The sequence below is a fragment of the Rhinolophus hipposideros genome, assembly GCF_964194185.1.
Source record: "Rhinolophus hipposideros genome assembly, chromosome: 9".
Taxonomy (NCBI): Eukaryota; Metazoa; Chordata; class Mammalia; order Chiroptera; family Rhinolophidae; genus Rhinolophus; species Rhinolophus hipposideros.
Window position 1 is genome coordinate 39128226 of NC_138055.1, and position 18421 is coordinate 39146646.

Here is an 18421-nt window from a genome sequence, read left to right on the forward strand (position 1 = left end):
AAGCTCCCACTCCAGCACTTACCTTGAAGCCAGACAATTTAGTTCCTCCCGGTATGTTCCTGGCACCTTTCGAGCTGCTGCCGTGGCACTGGAACTCAGAGCAAGTGAGTCCGTCAGTAAGTCTGTGCACAGCTTCTTTAAGAGGAATGCTTGGGACTCTAGCAGCTCTCTATCTCCCTCAGGCATGATCTCCAGTGATTTTCACATCCAGAAATTGTGGGGACTTCTCTTCCGCACACTGGAACCCTGGGCTGGCAAGCTTGGTGTGGAACTGGGACCCCTCCCTCGCTCTTCCGGATGTCCTCCTAAGCCAAGATATCCCTCCTGATTTTGAACCACCAAATATGGGTGTGGGACCAGCCTGTTTCGTGTCTCCGCCCTTCCCACCAATGTCAACATGGCTTCTTCTGTATATCCTTAGTTATAGGATTTATGTTCAGCTAGACTGCAGATGATCCTCAATGATGGTTGTTTTGTACTTTAGTTGTAATTTTGATGTGGTTGTGGGAGGAGACAAACACAGCGTTTACTTCACCATCTTGACCTGAAGTCTCTCTCTCTTTCTCTCTCTCAAATGTTTGTTTATTCTCACTGCCTCATGAAGGAAGGCACCAGGATGAGGCTGCACTCCAGCCTCCAAAGGCACACATACGACAGTAGTGTGTGCTGTCCAGCACACTTTTCTAATTGGATCAATTTAAATATAGGAAACCTTTAGGTAGGGCTCGCAAATTATGATTAAAAAGTTATTTGAATTGTCAAAATGACTACGCTGTAAGGGGAAAGTAAAGAAACATTTATTGAACACTTATTATGTGCTATGACTGAACATATTACTTGGAGAAATTGAATTTTTCTGGTAATGGGATTTACTAGTAAAGAAAGAAAACCAACCGCCTAGGGTTTTGTTTTGTTTTTGATTTGGTGAAAATCTTTATCCTTGTACTTGTGGATTTTAATGCCTTAGTAATTGAAAGTAACTGAACATTTCCCACCTCCCAGCATTTAACTGACTGGCTTAGCATGTTGTAGTACCTGAGAGTCATAATTGACAATATTATTTCCAATTTTGTAGAAACAATTGGGATGATTGTTGCCTTCAAACCCATCCTGTAGTTATTTTTCCCAGGTGTGGAATGCAAAATTAGAATATTCTCAGCAGCTGGCACTGTCTCCACATTGGTTCCCTGACCAGTGGAGTGAAGGCTACTGTGGTGAGAGGGGCCAAATGGAAGCCACAAGAACTGCTTTTACCTAAGAAAATAGTGAACCAAAAACAATACATCATTCCTGGAGGGATTGCAGAAGATAATGCCATAATCAAGAACTTTAAACATGCAGGAATGGTGATTCCCACCATATTCCCATCCATCTATTTAGCTTTTGTAGAAGACAGGTGGATCATGGGTAATGACAATTGGTTATTGTAAGCTAAACCAACAGATGCCTACAATTGTACTAGATATGTACTAGATATGTTTTCTACACCTACTGTACTAGATATGGTTTTATTGCTTGAACAAGTTAACACATCCCCTGGTACTTGGTATATACTACATAACTATTGATCTTGAAAATGTCTTTTTTTCTCCATTGTTGTCAATAGGTCCAACAGAAATGCAGTAGTTCCTTGATATCTGTAGGGGATTGCTACTAGGAACTCTCCCCCTCTCTCCCCATGGATACCAAAATCCACAGATGCTGAAGTCCCTTCTATAAAAAGGAGTTTCATTGCTTTTTGTTTTGTTTGGCATATAACCTATATTTGCATGTAGGTTACAGCAGAGTATGCCTTCATATCACTATTTGTGTGAATTCATTGTAGTGCTTGGCACATGGCAAATTCATTTTGCGTTTTGGAACTCTCTGGGTTTTTTTTTGAAAGTAGTTTTGATCCATGGTTGGTTAAATCCATGGATATGGAGGGCTGACTGTACTTTGCTTTCAGCTGGCATGGTCAGCAATACACCTTCACTGTCCTACCTCAGGGGTATGTCAACTCTCCAGTCCTGTCATAGTTTAGTTTGAGTGGATTTGAATCACCTTTTCTCTTCCACAAGATAGCACAGTTGTTCATTAGATTGATGCCATTATGATGATTGGAGCTAGTGAGCAAGCAGCAGCAACTACTCTAGACTTATTAGTACGACATTTGAGAGTCTTGTCAGAGAGTAGGAAATCTGACAAAAGTTCAGGAGCCTTCTAACCTTAGTGAAATTTCTAGTCATCCAGTTGTGTGGGGTATGTCAAGATATCCGTTCTAAGGTGAAGGATAAGTTGTTGCATCTGGCAACATATTCCTCATTTGGGTGTGTTACTCTGGCTGATTTACTAAGTGACTCAAAAGCAGCTAGTTTTGAACAAAAGAAGGCTCTGCAACACGTCCAATTGCTGTGCAAGCTCCTCTGCCACTTGGGTCATATTATCCAGCAGATCCAGTGGTGCTTGAAGTGTCAGTGGCAGACAGGGATGCTCCTTGTAGCCTTTGGCAGTTTCTACTAGTGAGTCACAATGCAGGCCCTTAGGATTTTGGTCCAAACCCTGTTGTTTTCTGTGAATAACTACTCCTCTTTTGAGAAACAGCTGTTGGCCTGTTACTGTGCCTTAGAGATTACTTACCCGTGGGCCACCAAGTTAACATGTAACCTGAGTTGCCCATTACAAAATGGGTAATATCTGGCCCACCAAGCCATAAAGCTACACATACACGCAGCAGCACTACATCATCAAATGGAAGTTGTACATGTCTGGTCAGGCCTGAGCAGTGCTGAAGGCACAAGTAAGTTACATGAAGGAGCGGCCCAAAGGCTCATGGTCCCTGCTCTGCTACAGTGTCTTCTCTTTCCTAGACTGCATCTGTGGCTTCATGGGAAGTTCTCTAAGATCAGTTTACAGAGAAAGAGAAGACTCATTCCTGGTTTATAGGTGGTTCTGTATGATATGCAGGCACCACCTGAAAGTGGACAGCTGCAGCACTATGGCCACTTTGTGGAATATCCCTGAAGGACATTGGTGAAAGGAAATCCTCCCAGTGGGTAGAGCTTCAGGAAATACACCTGTTTGTTCACTTTGCTTGGCAGGATAGTGGCAAGATGGGCGATTGTGTACTGATTCATGGACTATGACCAATAGTTTGGCTTAATATTTAGGGACTTGGGAGGAACATGATTGGAAAATTGGTGACAAGGAAATCTGAGAAGGAAGTATGCAGATAACCTTTTCTGAATGGGCAAAAATGGGAAGATGTTTGTGTTCCATGTGAATGATCACCAAAGGATGACATCAGCAGAGGAAGATTTTGATAATCAAGTGGATTGGTCGACCTGTTCTATGGATATCAGTCATCCTTTTCCCCCAGCCATCCCTGTCATTGCTCAGTTGGCTTTTATGAAAAAAGTGACCATGCTTCTGGGGATGGAGGTTATAAATGGGCTCAGCAACAAAGACTTCAACTTTTCAAGACCTACCTGGCTGTGTCCACTGCTGATTGTCAAGCCTGCCAGCAGCCAAGACTAACACTAAATTTCTGACATGGCACCATTTCCTGAGGTAATCAGCTACCTGGAGGCAGGTTGATTACACTGGACTGAAAGTGGCAGCTATTTGTTCTTATTGGAATAGACAAATATTCTGAATATGGATTTGCCTTCCCCACATGCACTGCATCTGCCAAAACTACCATCTGTGGGCTTCCAGAATGCCTTATCCATCATCATGGTATTCCACATAGCACTGCTTCTGATCAAGGAACTCACTTCTTTTTTTTTTTTAATTAAAGTTTATTGGGGTGACTATTGTTAGTAACGTTACATAGATTTCAGGTGTACAATTCTGTAATACATCATCTATATCTCACATTGTGTGTTCACTACCCAGAGTCAGTTCTCCTTCCATCACCATATATTTGACCCCGTTTACCCTTCTTTACAACCTGCTCCCCCCTTCCCCTCTGGTAACCAATAACCTATATCTATGTCAATGAGTTTTTGTTTCTTCATTTGTTTGTCTGTTCTTTTGCTGTTTTCAGTTTTGTATGCCGCATATCAGTGAAATCATATTCTTCTCTACTTTTTCTGTCTGACTTATTTCACTTAGCATTATAATCTTAAGATCCATCCGTGTTGTTGCAAATGGTACTACTTCATCTTTTATTATGGCTGAATAGTATTCCATTGTGTATATATACCACAAATTCTTTATCCATTCATCTGTTGAAGGACACTTTAGTTGTTTCCATGTTTTTGCTATCGTAAATAAAGCTGCAATGAACATTGGAGCACATATGTCTTTGTGGATAAATGTTTCCAGATTTTTTTGGTAGATACCCAGGAGAGGGATTGCTGGGTTATATGGTAATTCTATGCTTAATTTTTTTGAGGAACCTCCACACTGCTTTTCATAGCGCCTTCACCAGTCTGCCTTCCCACCAACAGTGTGGGAGGGTTCCTTTTTCTCCACAGCCTCTCCAACACTTGTTACTATTTGTCTTGCTGATGATAGCCATTCTAACTGGTGTGAGGTGATATCTCATTGTGGTTTTTATTTGCATTTCTCTGATGATTAGTGATGTTGAGCATTTTTTCATATGTCTATTTGCCATTTGTATGTCCTCTTTGGAGAAATGTTTCTTCAGGTCCTCTGTCCATTTTTTAATTGGATTGTTGGTTTTTTTGTTGTTGAGTTGTGTGAAGGAACTCACTTCTAAGCAAAGGAAGTATGGCAATGGGCCCATACTTATGAATTCACTGGTCTTATCATGTTCTCTACCATTCCGAAGCTGCTGGCTTGAGAGAATGGTGAAATAGCCTTTTGAAGACTAAGTTACAGTGCCAGCTAGATGTAAGTACCTTGCAGGACTGCAGCAAGGTTATCCGGAAGGTTGTATATACTGTTAATTAGTATTCAGTATATGGTGATGTTTCTCTTATAGCCAGGCTTCACAGGCTCAGGAATCGAGGGTAGAAATGGGAATGGCACCATTCACTATTACCGCTAGTGACCTACTAGCAAAATTTTGGGTTCCTATTTCCCTGACCTTATGCTCTGCTGGGCTAGAGGTCTTAGTTCCAAAGGGAGGAATGCTTCCACTATGAGACACAACATTGATTCCATTGAATTGGAAGTTCATACTGTTGCCCAGCCACTTTGGAATCCTCATGCCTCTGAATGAACAGGCAAAGAAGGGAATTACTGGGTTGGCTGGGGTGATTGATCCTGACTACCAAGAGGAAATTGGACTGCCCCTCCACAGGAAGAGTATGTATGAAACACAGGAGGTCCCTTAGGGCATCTGTTGGTGTTACCAAGGTGTCTTTGGAGCTAGTATTTTAAAGAATGTAGGGTCATATTACCATTGTATCTATCAGGAGGAGTGGCCTTATTAAAAAAAAAAGTTTACTTTGTAAATTGCCTTAATTCCTTACAGTATCCTAAACCAGCTTGGTAACGATATGAAGATATAGAAGGGGAATGAAAAAAATAATAAAATGCTTAAGATAATGAGTCTTAGTATAAAGAGAATTTATAGTAAAACTCTTAGAAATAAATGCTAAGACTTCAAAATGAGATTAGTCATAGATGCATTCAAGCCGAATACCTGTATTACCAAGTATATTGACGTTTAATAACAGTCGATAATGATTATAGACAAAGACCGGCTTTTGGCCTCAATGTATCGGTAAAACTCAGGTATTGTTATAGCTCTTGTTCTTTGACCTTTTATTTTTATCACAATCTCATTTTAGATTATGGAAAATAGTTAGGCCCCTAGTCTCCCTGTTGAAAGCTAAGATGTTAATCAGATACACTGCGGAGAGATTTCATGAATATGGTAAAATGGAATCCTATGTGGAATAAGGTACTGCTTAAATAAAAAAGAGTGGAGAAACCCGTGAATAACACTACTCAGGACTTTGTTTTCATTTTTATAAAAGTTAAGTAGACTGAAGGAGTAATCATGAAGACTATAGGATTTCTCTTTTATAAAAAAGTTTTTAGGGGAAATGGATAATTGGATACTTTCAGCATTTAAAGCTGGTTAATTACCACACATTCTTTCCATAGTGATTGTGTAGCAATACTGAGGTCTGGAATCATGCAAATCATTTCTGAGCCCTTTTTTTTCTCCTCAACTCTCAGTAGACTCTTTCCCTGTGTCTCTGATGTTGAATTATATTAGGTTGTTGCAAAAGTAATTGCAGTTTAAAAGGTTAATAATCGCAAAAACCGCAATTACTTTTGCACAACCTAATATAACAAGCTTTTGATTCTCAGGCTTAGACAATGTCAGACAATAGTGATTTTCTAAGCAGAGCAAATTCTCATTCCTCCTATAATTCAGTTACTTTAACATGGTTTTAGTAATTAAAATAAAATATATATTGTGCCTCAAAAATAGCACAGAACTCAATTATTCTAATCAAGGTAAGTGTACCATCTTTTGCAGAGCGTATATGTAATGAATTGCCACCGATTTGCAACTTTCTAGGAGAAAGACAACCATAACAATTGAATAAAACACTACCAATTGGTTATATATGTGGAGAAGCTGGGGTGTGTGTTTGTGTGTGTGACAACTGTAACATTCTTTTATGTAATTAAATGCTCTTCTCCATTCTTAAAATAACATAATGTGCAACTGGACAGAACATACTGTTATAATTACTCTTCATCTGTAAAACCGAAGTTGAAATTTATTGATGACTTCTATTGTGTATGCCTGTGTTGAGGGAAAAAAAACGTTGTGAGGGAAGTAAATAGAATGTGGTTTTCATTTTAAGAGAGTCTTAATTTTGGCCTTTCAGAATATCATGAAGCTAATGTCATAAGCATCATGGAATCTATTGTAATGATAGTAAAGGAACCAACATTTAGGAGAATTGCGCTTTTGTTCACATGTTCACTACCATTGCTTCATGTTACTCATAGTGCATATACCTTTCTCTCATGATAAGAAAATTATAGCCCAGATTCAGTTCTTAACATATTACTAGGGAACATGCAAAAATGATCTAGATGGTAGTATTCGGTACTGACAGCAGAGATGTTTGTTAGCACAGAGCACGACACATAATTGAATATATGTATATGTAAACATACATGTATGTCTATATGTCTATATTTCAAATGAAATTACTTGGGAATATTGAAATCCTCCAATTCATTGTATCCTTTATATATCCTAGCATAGTAGCAGCTTGCACATCAACCAAGTTGGTGCATATTTGAGTTGAATGTAGCTCTTGGAAAATTTTTAGGAAATCTTCTGAAATAGCAATTTTGAACTGACTACTGTGTTTCCCTGAAAATAAGACCTAGCTGGACCATCAGCTCTAATACATCTTTTGGAGCAAAAATTAATATAAGACCCAGTCTTATTTTACTATAAGACTGGGTCTTCTTTTACAATAAGAATATATAATATAAGACCCGGTCTTATATAAATTTTTGCTCCAAAAAAAGCATTAGAGCTGATGGCCGGTTAGGTCTTATTTTCGGGGAAACACAGTACCTAATCTTATTTATATTCCTAGTTACAAGTGTGCTTCATATTTTCCCCCATGTATTCGAGAAGTTCAATTCAGTATGTTAATTAAAACAAATAATTGTTTGTTAATGAACTACTGTTCAGCTGCTGAAAAAAATGGCAAACTTTTCAGAATGGCTGGAAGAGACAGGAGATGAGACTGGAAATGAAATCTGAGCCAAATCATTAAGGGACTCTAGGATTTCTAGGGGTAGATCATCAACAGCAGAGTGGGGAGAAGTAAGACTGGGCATGATGAAGCCCACCCTGGGCCGGCTGGGTCAATGCCCCTACTTGTTGATTGCTTGGGGAAAAAAAAAACCCAAACAGAATAAGTATTCTGTTATGTAGCAATCTGAAAAAATAAGGCTTTTGTGGGACAAAGGTGGTAGTATGACAGAAACTTTAAAAGTAAGGCAAAAACCTTTACTAAGCAGAAAGATGATTATAATTTGGATGTGCCTGATCAAATTTCCCCAGTTTCTGGCAGAATAGCTTACTGTACAAAGCTTTAAAAAGCCTGATGGAGGTAACATCCCATTTTTCACTTATCATTTAAAGTTGTCTTTTCATCTATCCTCTCCAACTCAAGTTTCCCTTACCTACATTAAACATCCTGAGGCACTTTACATACTGCACGTCCTTTTTCTCGCCATTTTAGTAGATATGTACTAGTACCTGCATTTTTGTTTTAATTTGCATTTTTCTAATGGCTAATGATGTTGAGCATCTTTTCATGTGCTCAGTTGCCATTCATACATCTTTTATGAAATGTTTATTTAAATCTTTTGTCATTTTAAAAATTGAGTTGTTCATCTTACTAGTTATAAGGATTCTTTTTATATTTTGGATACAAGACCTTCATCAGATACATTTTTCAAATATTTTCTCCCAGTCTCTTTCGTGCCTTTTTATATTCTTAGCATTGCATGCATTTTTAAAATTTTAAAGTTGTGGTAAAATATACATAACTTAAAATTTATGTGTTGTATCTATATTGTCAGTATTACCTATACCATATCTATAATATTCTAATAATTTTTAAGTATACAGTTCAAAGGCATTAAGTACATTCACATTGCTGTGCAGCCATCACCACTGTCTATCTCCAGAACTTTTTTATCATCCCAAACTGAACTATGTACCCATTATAACAACTCCCCATTCTCTTTTCTCACCAATCTCTGGTAACCACTATTCTGCTTTTTCTCTCTGTGCATTTGACTGTCTCATTACCTCATATAAGTGGAATCATACAATATTTGTCTTTTTGTTTCTGGCTTATTTCACTTAGCATAATGTCCTTGGGTTCATCCATATTGTAGCATGTATCAGAATTTCATTCCTTTTTAAGGCTAAATTATATACTGTTGTATGTATATCTTACATTTTGTTTATCCATTCATCATCAGTGGACATTTGGGTTATTTTCACTTTTTGGCTATTGTGAATAATGATGCTATGAACATGAGAGTACAATTCTCTGCTCAAGTCACTGTTTTCAATTCTTTTGGGTATATACCCAGAAGTAATATTGCTGGATCACATGATAATTCTATGTTTGATCTTTTGAGGAACTACCGTACTGTTTTCCTAGACTCACAGTATTTTTTTCCAGCTATTTTTAGCCCATAATTTACTGGGGTGACAATTGTTAGTAACATTACATAGATTTCAGGTGTACAATTCTGTATTACATCATCTATAAATCCCATTGTGTGTTCACCACCCAGAGTCAGTTCTCCTTCCATCACCATATATTTGATCCCCTTTACCCTCATCTCCCACCCCCTAAACCCCTTACCCTCTGGTAACCACTAAACTATTGTCGACTCACAGTATTTTAAAGTCTATATCCTTTACCCTTTGGTCTACTTTTAAATAATATTCTATTTCATGTACAGTGTAAGAACTTTATGACAGTATATTTCCATTTCCTCTTTCATCATTTCTGATAATGCTATCATTTACTTTACGTATCTATATTCTATAAATTGTTATTCTGTGCATTGTTATTTTGCTCTATCTAATTAGTTATCTTTTAAATTTTTATATTTATATACATATTTGCCATTTCTGGCACTCCTAATTCTTTTTGTGTAGATCCAAATTCCAATCTGGTTTCATTTTTCTTCTCCCTGAATAATTTCCTTTAATATTTCTTTTAGTGCAGGTCTGCTGGCAATAAATTCTCTCAGCTTTTGTTTGTCTGGAAAAATATCACTATTTCCCATTCAGTTTTTAAAGATATTTTCTCTGGGCATATTTTTTCCTTTCAGTAGTTTGGAGATATCTCTCCATTGTCTTCTGCCTTACATGGTTTCTGACGAGAAGTCTGCTTTTATTTTTACTTTAATTCTTTTGTATGTAATTTGTGCCTTTTTTTGGCTTATTTAAACATTTTCTATTTTTATTAGTTTTCCACAACAGAGTGTGATGTGCACTGATACAATTTTTTGTGTTTATACTACTTGACTGTTGTTTAGATTGCTGGATCTCTAGGTTTATAGTTTTTATGAAATTGAGAAAATTTTCAACTATATTTCTTTAAATATTTTGTTCCACACCCTTTTTTTCTGGTCTTCTAATTATACACATTTTAGATTACTTGATATTATCCCACATTTTTTTCCCTCAGTACTTTTCATTTCTGTGCTTCATTTTGAAATTGCTATGGCAATTTTTAACTTCATGGTTTTGTCTTCTGCTCTGCCGTTAATCCCATCTTATTTTTTTTAAGAAGTTCTCTGCAAGTTCCATTTGAATCTTTTTCATATCTTCAATGTCTCTCACCATCATGGTAACTTTTTCTTCTACCATCTTTACCATAAAAGATATTTATAATAGCTGTTTTCATATCCTTATTTTCTAATTCTATCATTTCTTTCATTTCTGTGTTTCTGTTAAGTTTTCTGATTATGGGTCATAGTTTCCTGATTTTCTGCATGCCTTTTAATTTTTGATTGGATTAAGACGTTTTGAATTTTACCTTGCTGATTATTTTGTTGTATTATTTCACATAGTGTTGCATTTTGTTTTGGTTCTCAATTATGTTAATTGGAATTAGTTGGATTAATCTGAGGCATATTTTTAAGATTTGTTAGTGTGGGTCCACAATAGCCTTTTCTTGTAGGTCTAATTTAGTCCCACTACTAAGGAAATGCCCTCCTGAGGATTCAGCTGAATATGTATTACAAGGTTTATCCACTCTGTCTAGTAGGAACACAGACTATTACCAACTGTGTCTGAACTCCAGATGTTTTTGTCTACTCACTTTTGTTTTTATTTTCCTGGCCTTGTGTAGTTTTTTCTCTTGTATGTACATTTTAGTACTCAGCCCAAGATTTGAGCAGACCTTTCTGTCTCTGGAATTCTTACTTCTTTGTAGTTTTCTCTTCTCAAATTCTTGACCCTGCAACTATTAGCTGCCTCGTAAAATGTCAGCTCTGTCTCCTCAATTCAGTGAGAGGCCAGTTTTACTTGGGTTCCCCCACCATGTGCTATGAACTGTGAACTGACTCCAGGTTGTAAGCTGGGCAATTATAATGCTGACCTTGTTTTGTTTCCTTCCTCTCAGGAATTACAGATCTGTGCTGCCTGTAGTCCAATATCTGAAAAACCATTGTTTCATATATTTTGTTAAGATTTTTAGTTGTCTCAGTTGGGAAGTTAAATCTGGTCCCTTTGTCCCCATTTTGATTGGAAGTAGAAGAATATCTGTATACTATAGCTTAAACTTTCCTCCAGCCTTTATCATACTTTCACTTCGAAGTAACCATGATGCAGAAGATAATGGGTGCCCCAGGAGTGGGTGATAGTGAAAATGTCTGTGAGGAAACTGCTGGTGATATTTAGGAAATGAGTGCTGTGTTTTTTGTTTATTTTTTTAATCTCTTATTCTACTTTGTACTTTATAAAGTAGACCTTATAATCTTCTTTATAAAAAGTAAAGTCCCTCTTCTTAACCTGTCATTAAATCTTTGCATAAAATTTACACACTTGTAATATGCACCATGTTTTAATGTAGTTTCCTATATCTTAGAAACATCACTTCCCAACTCTTAGTAAGCCTTAAAGAACCAGTCATTTCCATTTCTTTATCCATAATAGATCATTGGACTCAGCAGCTATTTAAAAATACACAGTTATTTTACCATAATTTGAAGAATTTTGGTGTACAAATTTTATACTGTTTGGTTAATGAGAGATCTTCAGTATAGTTATAGGGTTTCCCCGGTCATTTTCTGAAATGAGTCTCATCTGATCTTTCTTCAGATCTGTATTACTTCTGACTAGGTGGCAATCCCAGCACTTTCCATCGCTGGCTTTATTATCCTTTTCATTGTGTTGAAACTATAGTTTATAAGATAGCTACAGTTGTTGTCTTACTTGGATGGCTCCAATGCTTTGGTCTTTTTAGGATTCATGCATGTGGTAACAAATACCACCAGTAACATCATCTCGAAAAGACAAGGACGATAGATATGCACAATTGAAAATTGTTTCTCTTGGAAATTCATTTACTTTTCCATTCTTTCTTTATTTCTTCTGGAAATTACATGTGTTCTTCAAGGTTATGCAAGTTTTGACAAGCTGAGCTTTGCCAGCCTATCTGAGGGAAAAGTCAGCACCTTACATAAAACCAAAGTAGAGGAGAAAAATCCTCAATGTTTATGGCATTCTGTTAGGAAGTTGAAAGCATGGTAAAGACTATCTGTGCAGATATTATAAACTTGTAGCTTTTGCATGCTTCTGGGTTTTTACTGTGTTCTTTGTATGTTTTGTAGAGATGATATAATATAGACCAAAAAAAATCCAAAACAAATACCAATTTATTTTTCCACTCATTTAAAGGAATGGATGCGCTTTTGGTGATACTTAAGGTCAAGATAAACTTTCTGTTTTCTATTAATATATCTAGTACCTATCAGATATTTCTGTACATAAATGAAAATTTTATGTAGTCTTTGACTTTTCCCAGTGGCAGTGCTGTGTGTTAGACTGTGTTGGCCTCTGTTTTCATTTGGCTTCTTTTTTCTGGACCTCTTTCCCTCCTTAATTTACCCAGCCTAGCTTCTGGTGCAACAATATGCCACCCATCTCCTGCCTTCTTTTGCCTGTCTCCTGAGCGATATCTCTTCCTCTGTATTTATTGCTTCTGTTTTGAAGTTTACCTCTTTGGTATACTATTTCACGAGAGTATTATTGTATAATTGGATAAATTGAGTATCCTTGTGTATTCATGATGCTGCTGATAGTAGGAAGTTTCAGATTTTAAATTGACAATTCCAGGAGATTTTAACTTCTATGTCATTAATATTATAATGTTGAGTATTTGAGATTTATTTTATTCTGAGAGTTTTTAAGTTGTATTTAGATTCTTACTGTGAGGAAAAGAAATGTCTTCTTAAAACAAATAAGTAGTCTCAAAACTGTAAAGCTCTCCTGGGAGAAAATCATTTCTCTTGAAAGCAGGCCAGTGGAGGTACGTTTGCACTGTTTTCTTGGTAGCTCCAAATCAGTTATTATCATGGATGTTCTACTTGTCCCAGAAATAGAGCCTAAAGCTGAGTCTTTCTTGGGGAGTGCTTCAATGCTCCACAGATCACTGACCAGAATTGTTTCATTTTGTGTCCATGTGGTTTCTGCGGGTGGTTTGTTGTTTTAAAAACTATTTCAAAGAAGTTCATTTTTTTTCCTGGCAATAATGTGTATCCTGTGTAAGTATTTTTCATTATTAATAATTTTGAGAAGAACCACCTCCAGGTCATAATGCAGTTGGCTAAAGTGATGGGGTTTTATCCAGAGTCATCCCATATGCTTTGTGTCTGGTTTGCCAAAATCCGTTAATTAGAGGTTCCCAGAGGGCAGGGTAATGGTTTCCTTTCCTGTTTCTTACTGTCACCAACCTGTTTTTGGAAATTATTTCTATCAATTTTGTGTAAATCAACAGCCTTTAAGAAAAATTCATGACATTTAGATTTAATTTTTCTAGGCTTATATACTGGTTTCACATTGGGAGGGCGGGGGTGGTATTTACCCCCTATTTCTTACTCTGTATAGAAATTTCCATTTCTGATTGTGACTTGAATTTCAGCTTTCTGATTGGGTTTTGCTTTTCATCTTTTTCCTCGTTTAGACTTAATTGTTAAAAATCTTGTCTTCAATTGCATTTTAAAGTGGTTAAGTTTCTGTCGTTTCTGTTCCCCTGTCTAACAGTAAGGGTTTGCTTGTGTAGGTACACTGCAACCTTTCAATAACGAGTTTGGGTTTAAAGAAAAATTGAATTAAATTCTTGAGTTATTTCAGGAGTTATAACATCATGCTATTTACATTTCTGGCCACAGTGAAGGTTTTCGGGAAAGTGAAGTTTTGTAGGAAAAATTTGGTGTCCTCAGCTTGTAGTCTTGAAAGGCATCGTTAGGATTGGGCTAGCCCAGAACTACAACTTTAAATAGTCTGCATCAATTATCTACTTAATAAATGAACATTATTTATAATTAGAAGTTAATAGTAAAAAGACTTGAAGATTACCTCTACAAAGTTTTTAATTTAACATAGGAGGAAACTGAATGCTAGATATACTGGGGATGCCAAAAATATGTATACACATGACTTGTATTTATCTTTTGTTATCGGTACATAGTATTCGGTGACCATCTGCGATGACACTGTAATTAATTTAGGGGAAGAGTTCGTAGTAGAACCCAGTGACCTGACTCCAAATCCAGTGTTTCTTCCACTATGTTGGCATCTCTTAACCATCTTATTCTCAACATAATAACAATTTAAAGTTTGCAACAGGCTTCTGGTTTTAAAATACCCAAATACATTTTATTTTTGTGATATACATTTGAGTGATAACCTTACACATTCATATCACAATTTCTGTCTTGTCCTGATCAGTGTAAAACAGCACTGATCATCTCTGAGGTTGTCACTTGGTTATTTGAGGAAGGATATTGGTGCTTATTTTGTTCAAGCCTTTTCTTCTTTGTATTTCAGTAGTTTTTAAAACTTCCCCAGAGCTAGGAACCTGCAAATCAGAACCTCCTGTGTTACCTAGTGTTGATCGCCTATTAGCATCGCTCCTGTCCTGTCTGCCTTTATAACAGAACCTGTTTTGTTTCGGCATCCAACCCTCCTTCACATGACGCAGGGAAAGGGGTCCTCAATCCTAGCTCCAAGATTGATTCTGGTAAATCTAAGTGGTATTCCCTTTCTTTGCTAGTGACAGGTTCCAAAGATAGGCAAATCACAATCTCAAACTATTTTGATTATCTTGCTTCCAGCCTGTTGAAGCTATACATAGGAGGTCAGATCCAAGGGAATTAGGGAGAATTTCTGAAGCTCAGAGTTGCAGTACTTAGTGCCTGTTCTAACGTAAACTTCTTGTTAAATGAGATAGTGGTTATGCATTGCATTGTTGTTTAAGCCAGTTCTTTGGGAATTCTCTGTTACTTCCAGATGAAAGTACGTTATCTGATGCAGCTCCCAGTACTTTACACTGTGAAAGAAGATTCAAAAGAAGTTAGATTTTGGCAACCAAATTGATGTGAATTCAAGAGGGAAGACTTTCAATAGATTTGAAACTAGGAGAATCTTTTAAGAGATTTGTGACTAAGAATCATAAAATATGGCTCATAAGTCATCATAAACCACTGTAATTTACCTTTCAACCTTGCAGCTCCACGAAACTTTTAATTTCTTTTACCTCTTAAATCCATTTATTTATTTCTTATCTTCTTTGATTTCTATTATATTCCACCTATATTCGATCCTTGTACACTTTTTCCTTATGATTTCTTGGGCATCATTCTATATACATTTATGCTCATTCCTTTTAAATTTCTTTTACTGACATTTTCTTCTACCTAGCAATTGAATAGTAATGGTCTTCTTTGTTATACTTCTTGGCCTAATAATAAAAAAAGCTTTATTATTTAGAATAGTTTTAGACTTACAGAAAAATTGTGAAGACAGTACAGAGAGTTCTCATATTCCCCACAGCCAGTTTTTCTGTTATTAATATATTTTATTAGTATGGTACATTTGTTCAAATTAATGAACCATGATCCATATGTAATTATTAACTAAAGCCCATACTTTATTCATATTTCCCTAGTTTTTATCTACTATCTTTTTTTTTTTTATTCCAGACTCTCATACAGGATACCATATTACATTTACTGGTCATATGTTCTTACATTCCTCATGGCTGTGATGGTTTTTTAACTTTGTTTTATGATCTTCACAGTTTGTTTTGAGGAGTACCGATTAGGTATTTTATTGACTGTCCCTCCGTTGGGGTTAGTCTGATGTTTTTCTCATGTTTAGAATGGAGTTACGGGTTTTGGGGAGGGAAACCACAGAGTTAAAGCACCAGTTTCACCATGTCATGTCAAGGGGACATACTATCAACATGACTTATTGTTGATGTTGACCTGGCTCATTTGGCTGAGGTTGTTTTTGTCAGGCCTTTCTGCTTTGAAGTTATTCTTCTTTTTACCCCTTTGCATATTGTACCGTTGGGAGGAAGGCACTATGTGCAACCCATACTTAAGGAGTGGGAAGTTCCACCTCCTTGAAGGTGGAGTATCTATATATTGTTTGCCATTCTTCTTCATGGAAAATTTATTCATTCATCCCATTTATTCATTCATTCATTCATTTAATCATTTATATCAGTAGGGATTCATGAATATTTATTTTTTACTTTGCTTTAACTAATTTTTAAATTGCTGTATGTGTATTGATTTCTAAATACGTTTATCCTAGTAAGTCTTCCCACCTCTCTTTCAGAAAGAGCTCTTTCTAGTCAACTTCCTATTGTACTTTTCCCTTTGATCTGTCTTTTATTAAAACCTCAAACTAAATGTGTCTGTATTGCCCAAGCTTAAACTAATCCATTTACACTTCATTTCCTTCATTTCGTGCTTTATGTCTTCTACCTAAACTGACTTTTCCACCTGCTTGTTCAAGCTAGATACCTGTGAAATCCTTTAGTTTTCCTCTCCTTTATTCCCACTCCCTCAGTAGCTTTCATTTAGATTATATTCGTCCGTGACATTTCCCTAAAACTAGTCTTCTACTTCTACACCATTATCCATGTGTATGATGCCATTTTTCTAAAATACACAGAGCTTATTCTCAGTACTCCTTATCTTACACCCCTTCTCGGAATCCTTCAATGAGTTCTGTTTCTGACACTAATTTAACTGTGATTTTAGGCAAATTACTTGGCTTCTCTCCAGCCTAAGTTTCTTTATTTAAAAAGTGTGGATATAATGATAGGGATCTTCTGAGGATTAAAAGTGAGAGTGTGTCTTAAGAGTTTAGGTATGTGTCTGGTGCAAAGCAGTTTGCTGTAAAAGATAGTTGTCTTTATTATTTTATGACTCCTTCCAAACTCCTTAGCATGGTTCTTCATCATTTAGCTCCTAGCCACTTATCCACACCTTCATTTGTGGTTATTCTCTCACCCATAGGCACCTTATCATTCAACAATCCCCCTTATTTCTTGCATTTTATGTTTTCCATGCAGCATATAGTATGAAACCTGTCCTTTCTCACTTGTTCCTTTGTCGGGAATGCCCTCATCTTTATTGCCTAACACGAAAACTAGCTTTTACTTATTCCTCAATCTTCAACTTAAATATTCCTTCCTATGCAGAGTTAGTCACCACCATTGCAAGTCTGTCTTTTTTGTCTGTTAAATTGTGACCTCCAAGGGGACAAGGACTAAACTTAGTTTATCATTACATTGTTAGCACTTATTAGGTTGGTGCAAAAGTAATTGCAGTTTTGAACCGTGTGTTTAAATCATCATAACTAGACTCAAACACATCATTTTTAATCAAAATAGGAATCATTACAATAAAAACATTTTTTAATGAGAAATAGGTTTGTTTATTACTGTAGTATAACAATCTGTGCTTCGGGATTCCAGGAACTCTTGGAAAGCATTTTCTGCATCCTGCTGGTTGTGGAAGCATTTTCCATGCAAAAAGTTGTCAAGATGCCTTGAAGAAGTGGTAGTCCATTGGTGAGAGGTCAGGTGAATATGGCAGATGAGGCAGAACTTCGTCGCCCAATTCGTTCAACTTTTGAAGCATCAGTTGTGCGACCTGCGGTCAGGTATTGTTGTGGAGAAGAATTGGGCCCTTTCTGTTGACAAGGCTGGCTGCAGGCATTGCAGTTTTTGGTGTATCTCATCGATTTGCTGAGCATACTTTTCAGATGCAATGTTTTCGCCGGGATTCAGAAAGCTGCAGTGGATAAGACCAGCAGCAGACCACCAAACAGTGACCCTGACCTTTTTTTTTGGTGCAAGTTTGGCTTTGGGAAGTGCTTTAGAGCTTCTTCTTGGTCTAACTACTGAGCTGGTCGTCACTGGTTGTCAGATAAAATCCACATTTTGTCTCATGTTACAATCCAATGGAGAAATGGTTTGTTGCTGTTGCATTTTGACACTTCAAAATGACGATTGTTTTGATTTTGGTCAGCTCATGAGGCACCCACTTATCGAGCTTTTTCACCTTTCCAGTTTGCTTCAAATGCTGAACAATGGTAGAATGTCGACATTGAGTTCTTCGGCAACTTCTCCTTTAGTAGTTGTAAGAGGATCAGCTTCGATAATTGCTCTCAATTGGTCCTTGTCAACTTCCAATGCCCGGCCACTATGCTCCTCATCTTCAAGGCTCTTGTCTCCTTTGCAGAACTTGAATCACCACTGACTGCACTGTATGTTCGTTAGCAGTTCCTGGGCCAAATGTGTTGTTGATGTGAATTGTCTCTGCTGCTTTACAACCCATTTTGAACTCAAATAAGAAAATCGCTCAGATTTGCTTTTTGTCTAATATTATTTCCATTGTCTAAAATACATATAAAATAAAC

General features: G+C 36.7%; 1 protein-coding gene across 15 annotated transcripts in view; it reads left to right on the forward strand.

The window, feature by feature from the left end:
- The window catches only part of CCDC91 (coiled-coil domain containing 91), a 334936-nt gene that overhangs the window by 59143 nt on the left and 257372 nt on the right, over positions 1–18421 (forward strand). For 2 of the 15 annotated variants that reach the window (XM_081061003.1, XM_081060993.1), the window contains exon 1: positions 17475–17662. The exons of 12 other annotated variants lie outside the window; for them this stretch is intronic. Coding sequence is in view for 1 of the 3 variants with exons in the window: in XM_081060993.1 (XP_080917119.1) it covers positions 17596–17662 (67 nt within the window). In the remaining 2 variants the exon portion in view is untranslated. Of the gene's footprint in view, positions 1–17474; positions 17663–18421 lie in introns of those variants that run through there. One more of the 15 variants, XM_081061006.1, reaches the window with a different exon arrangement.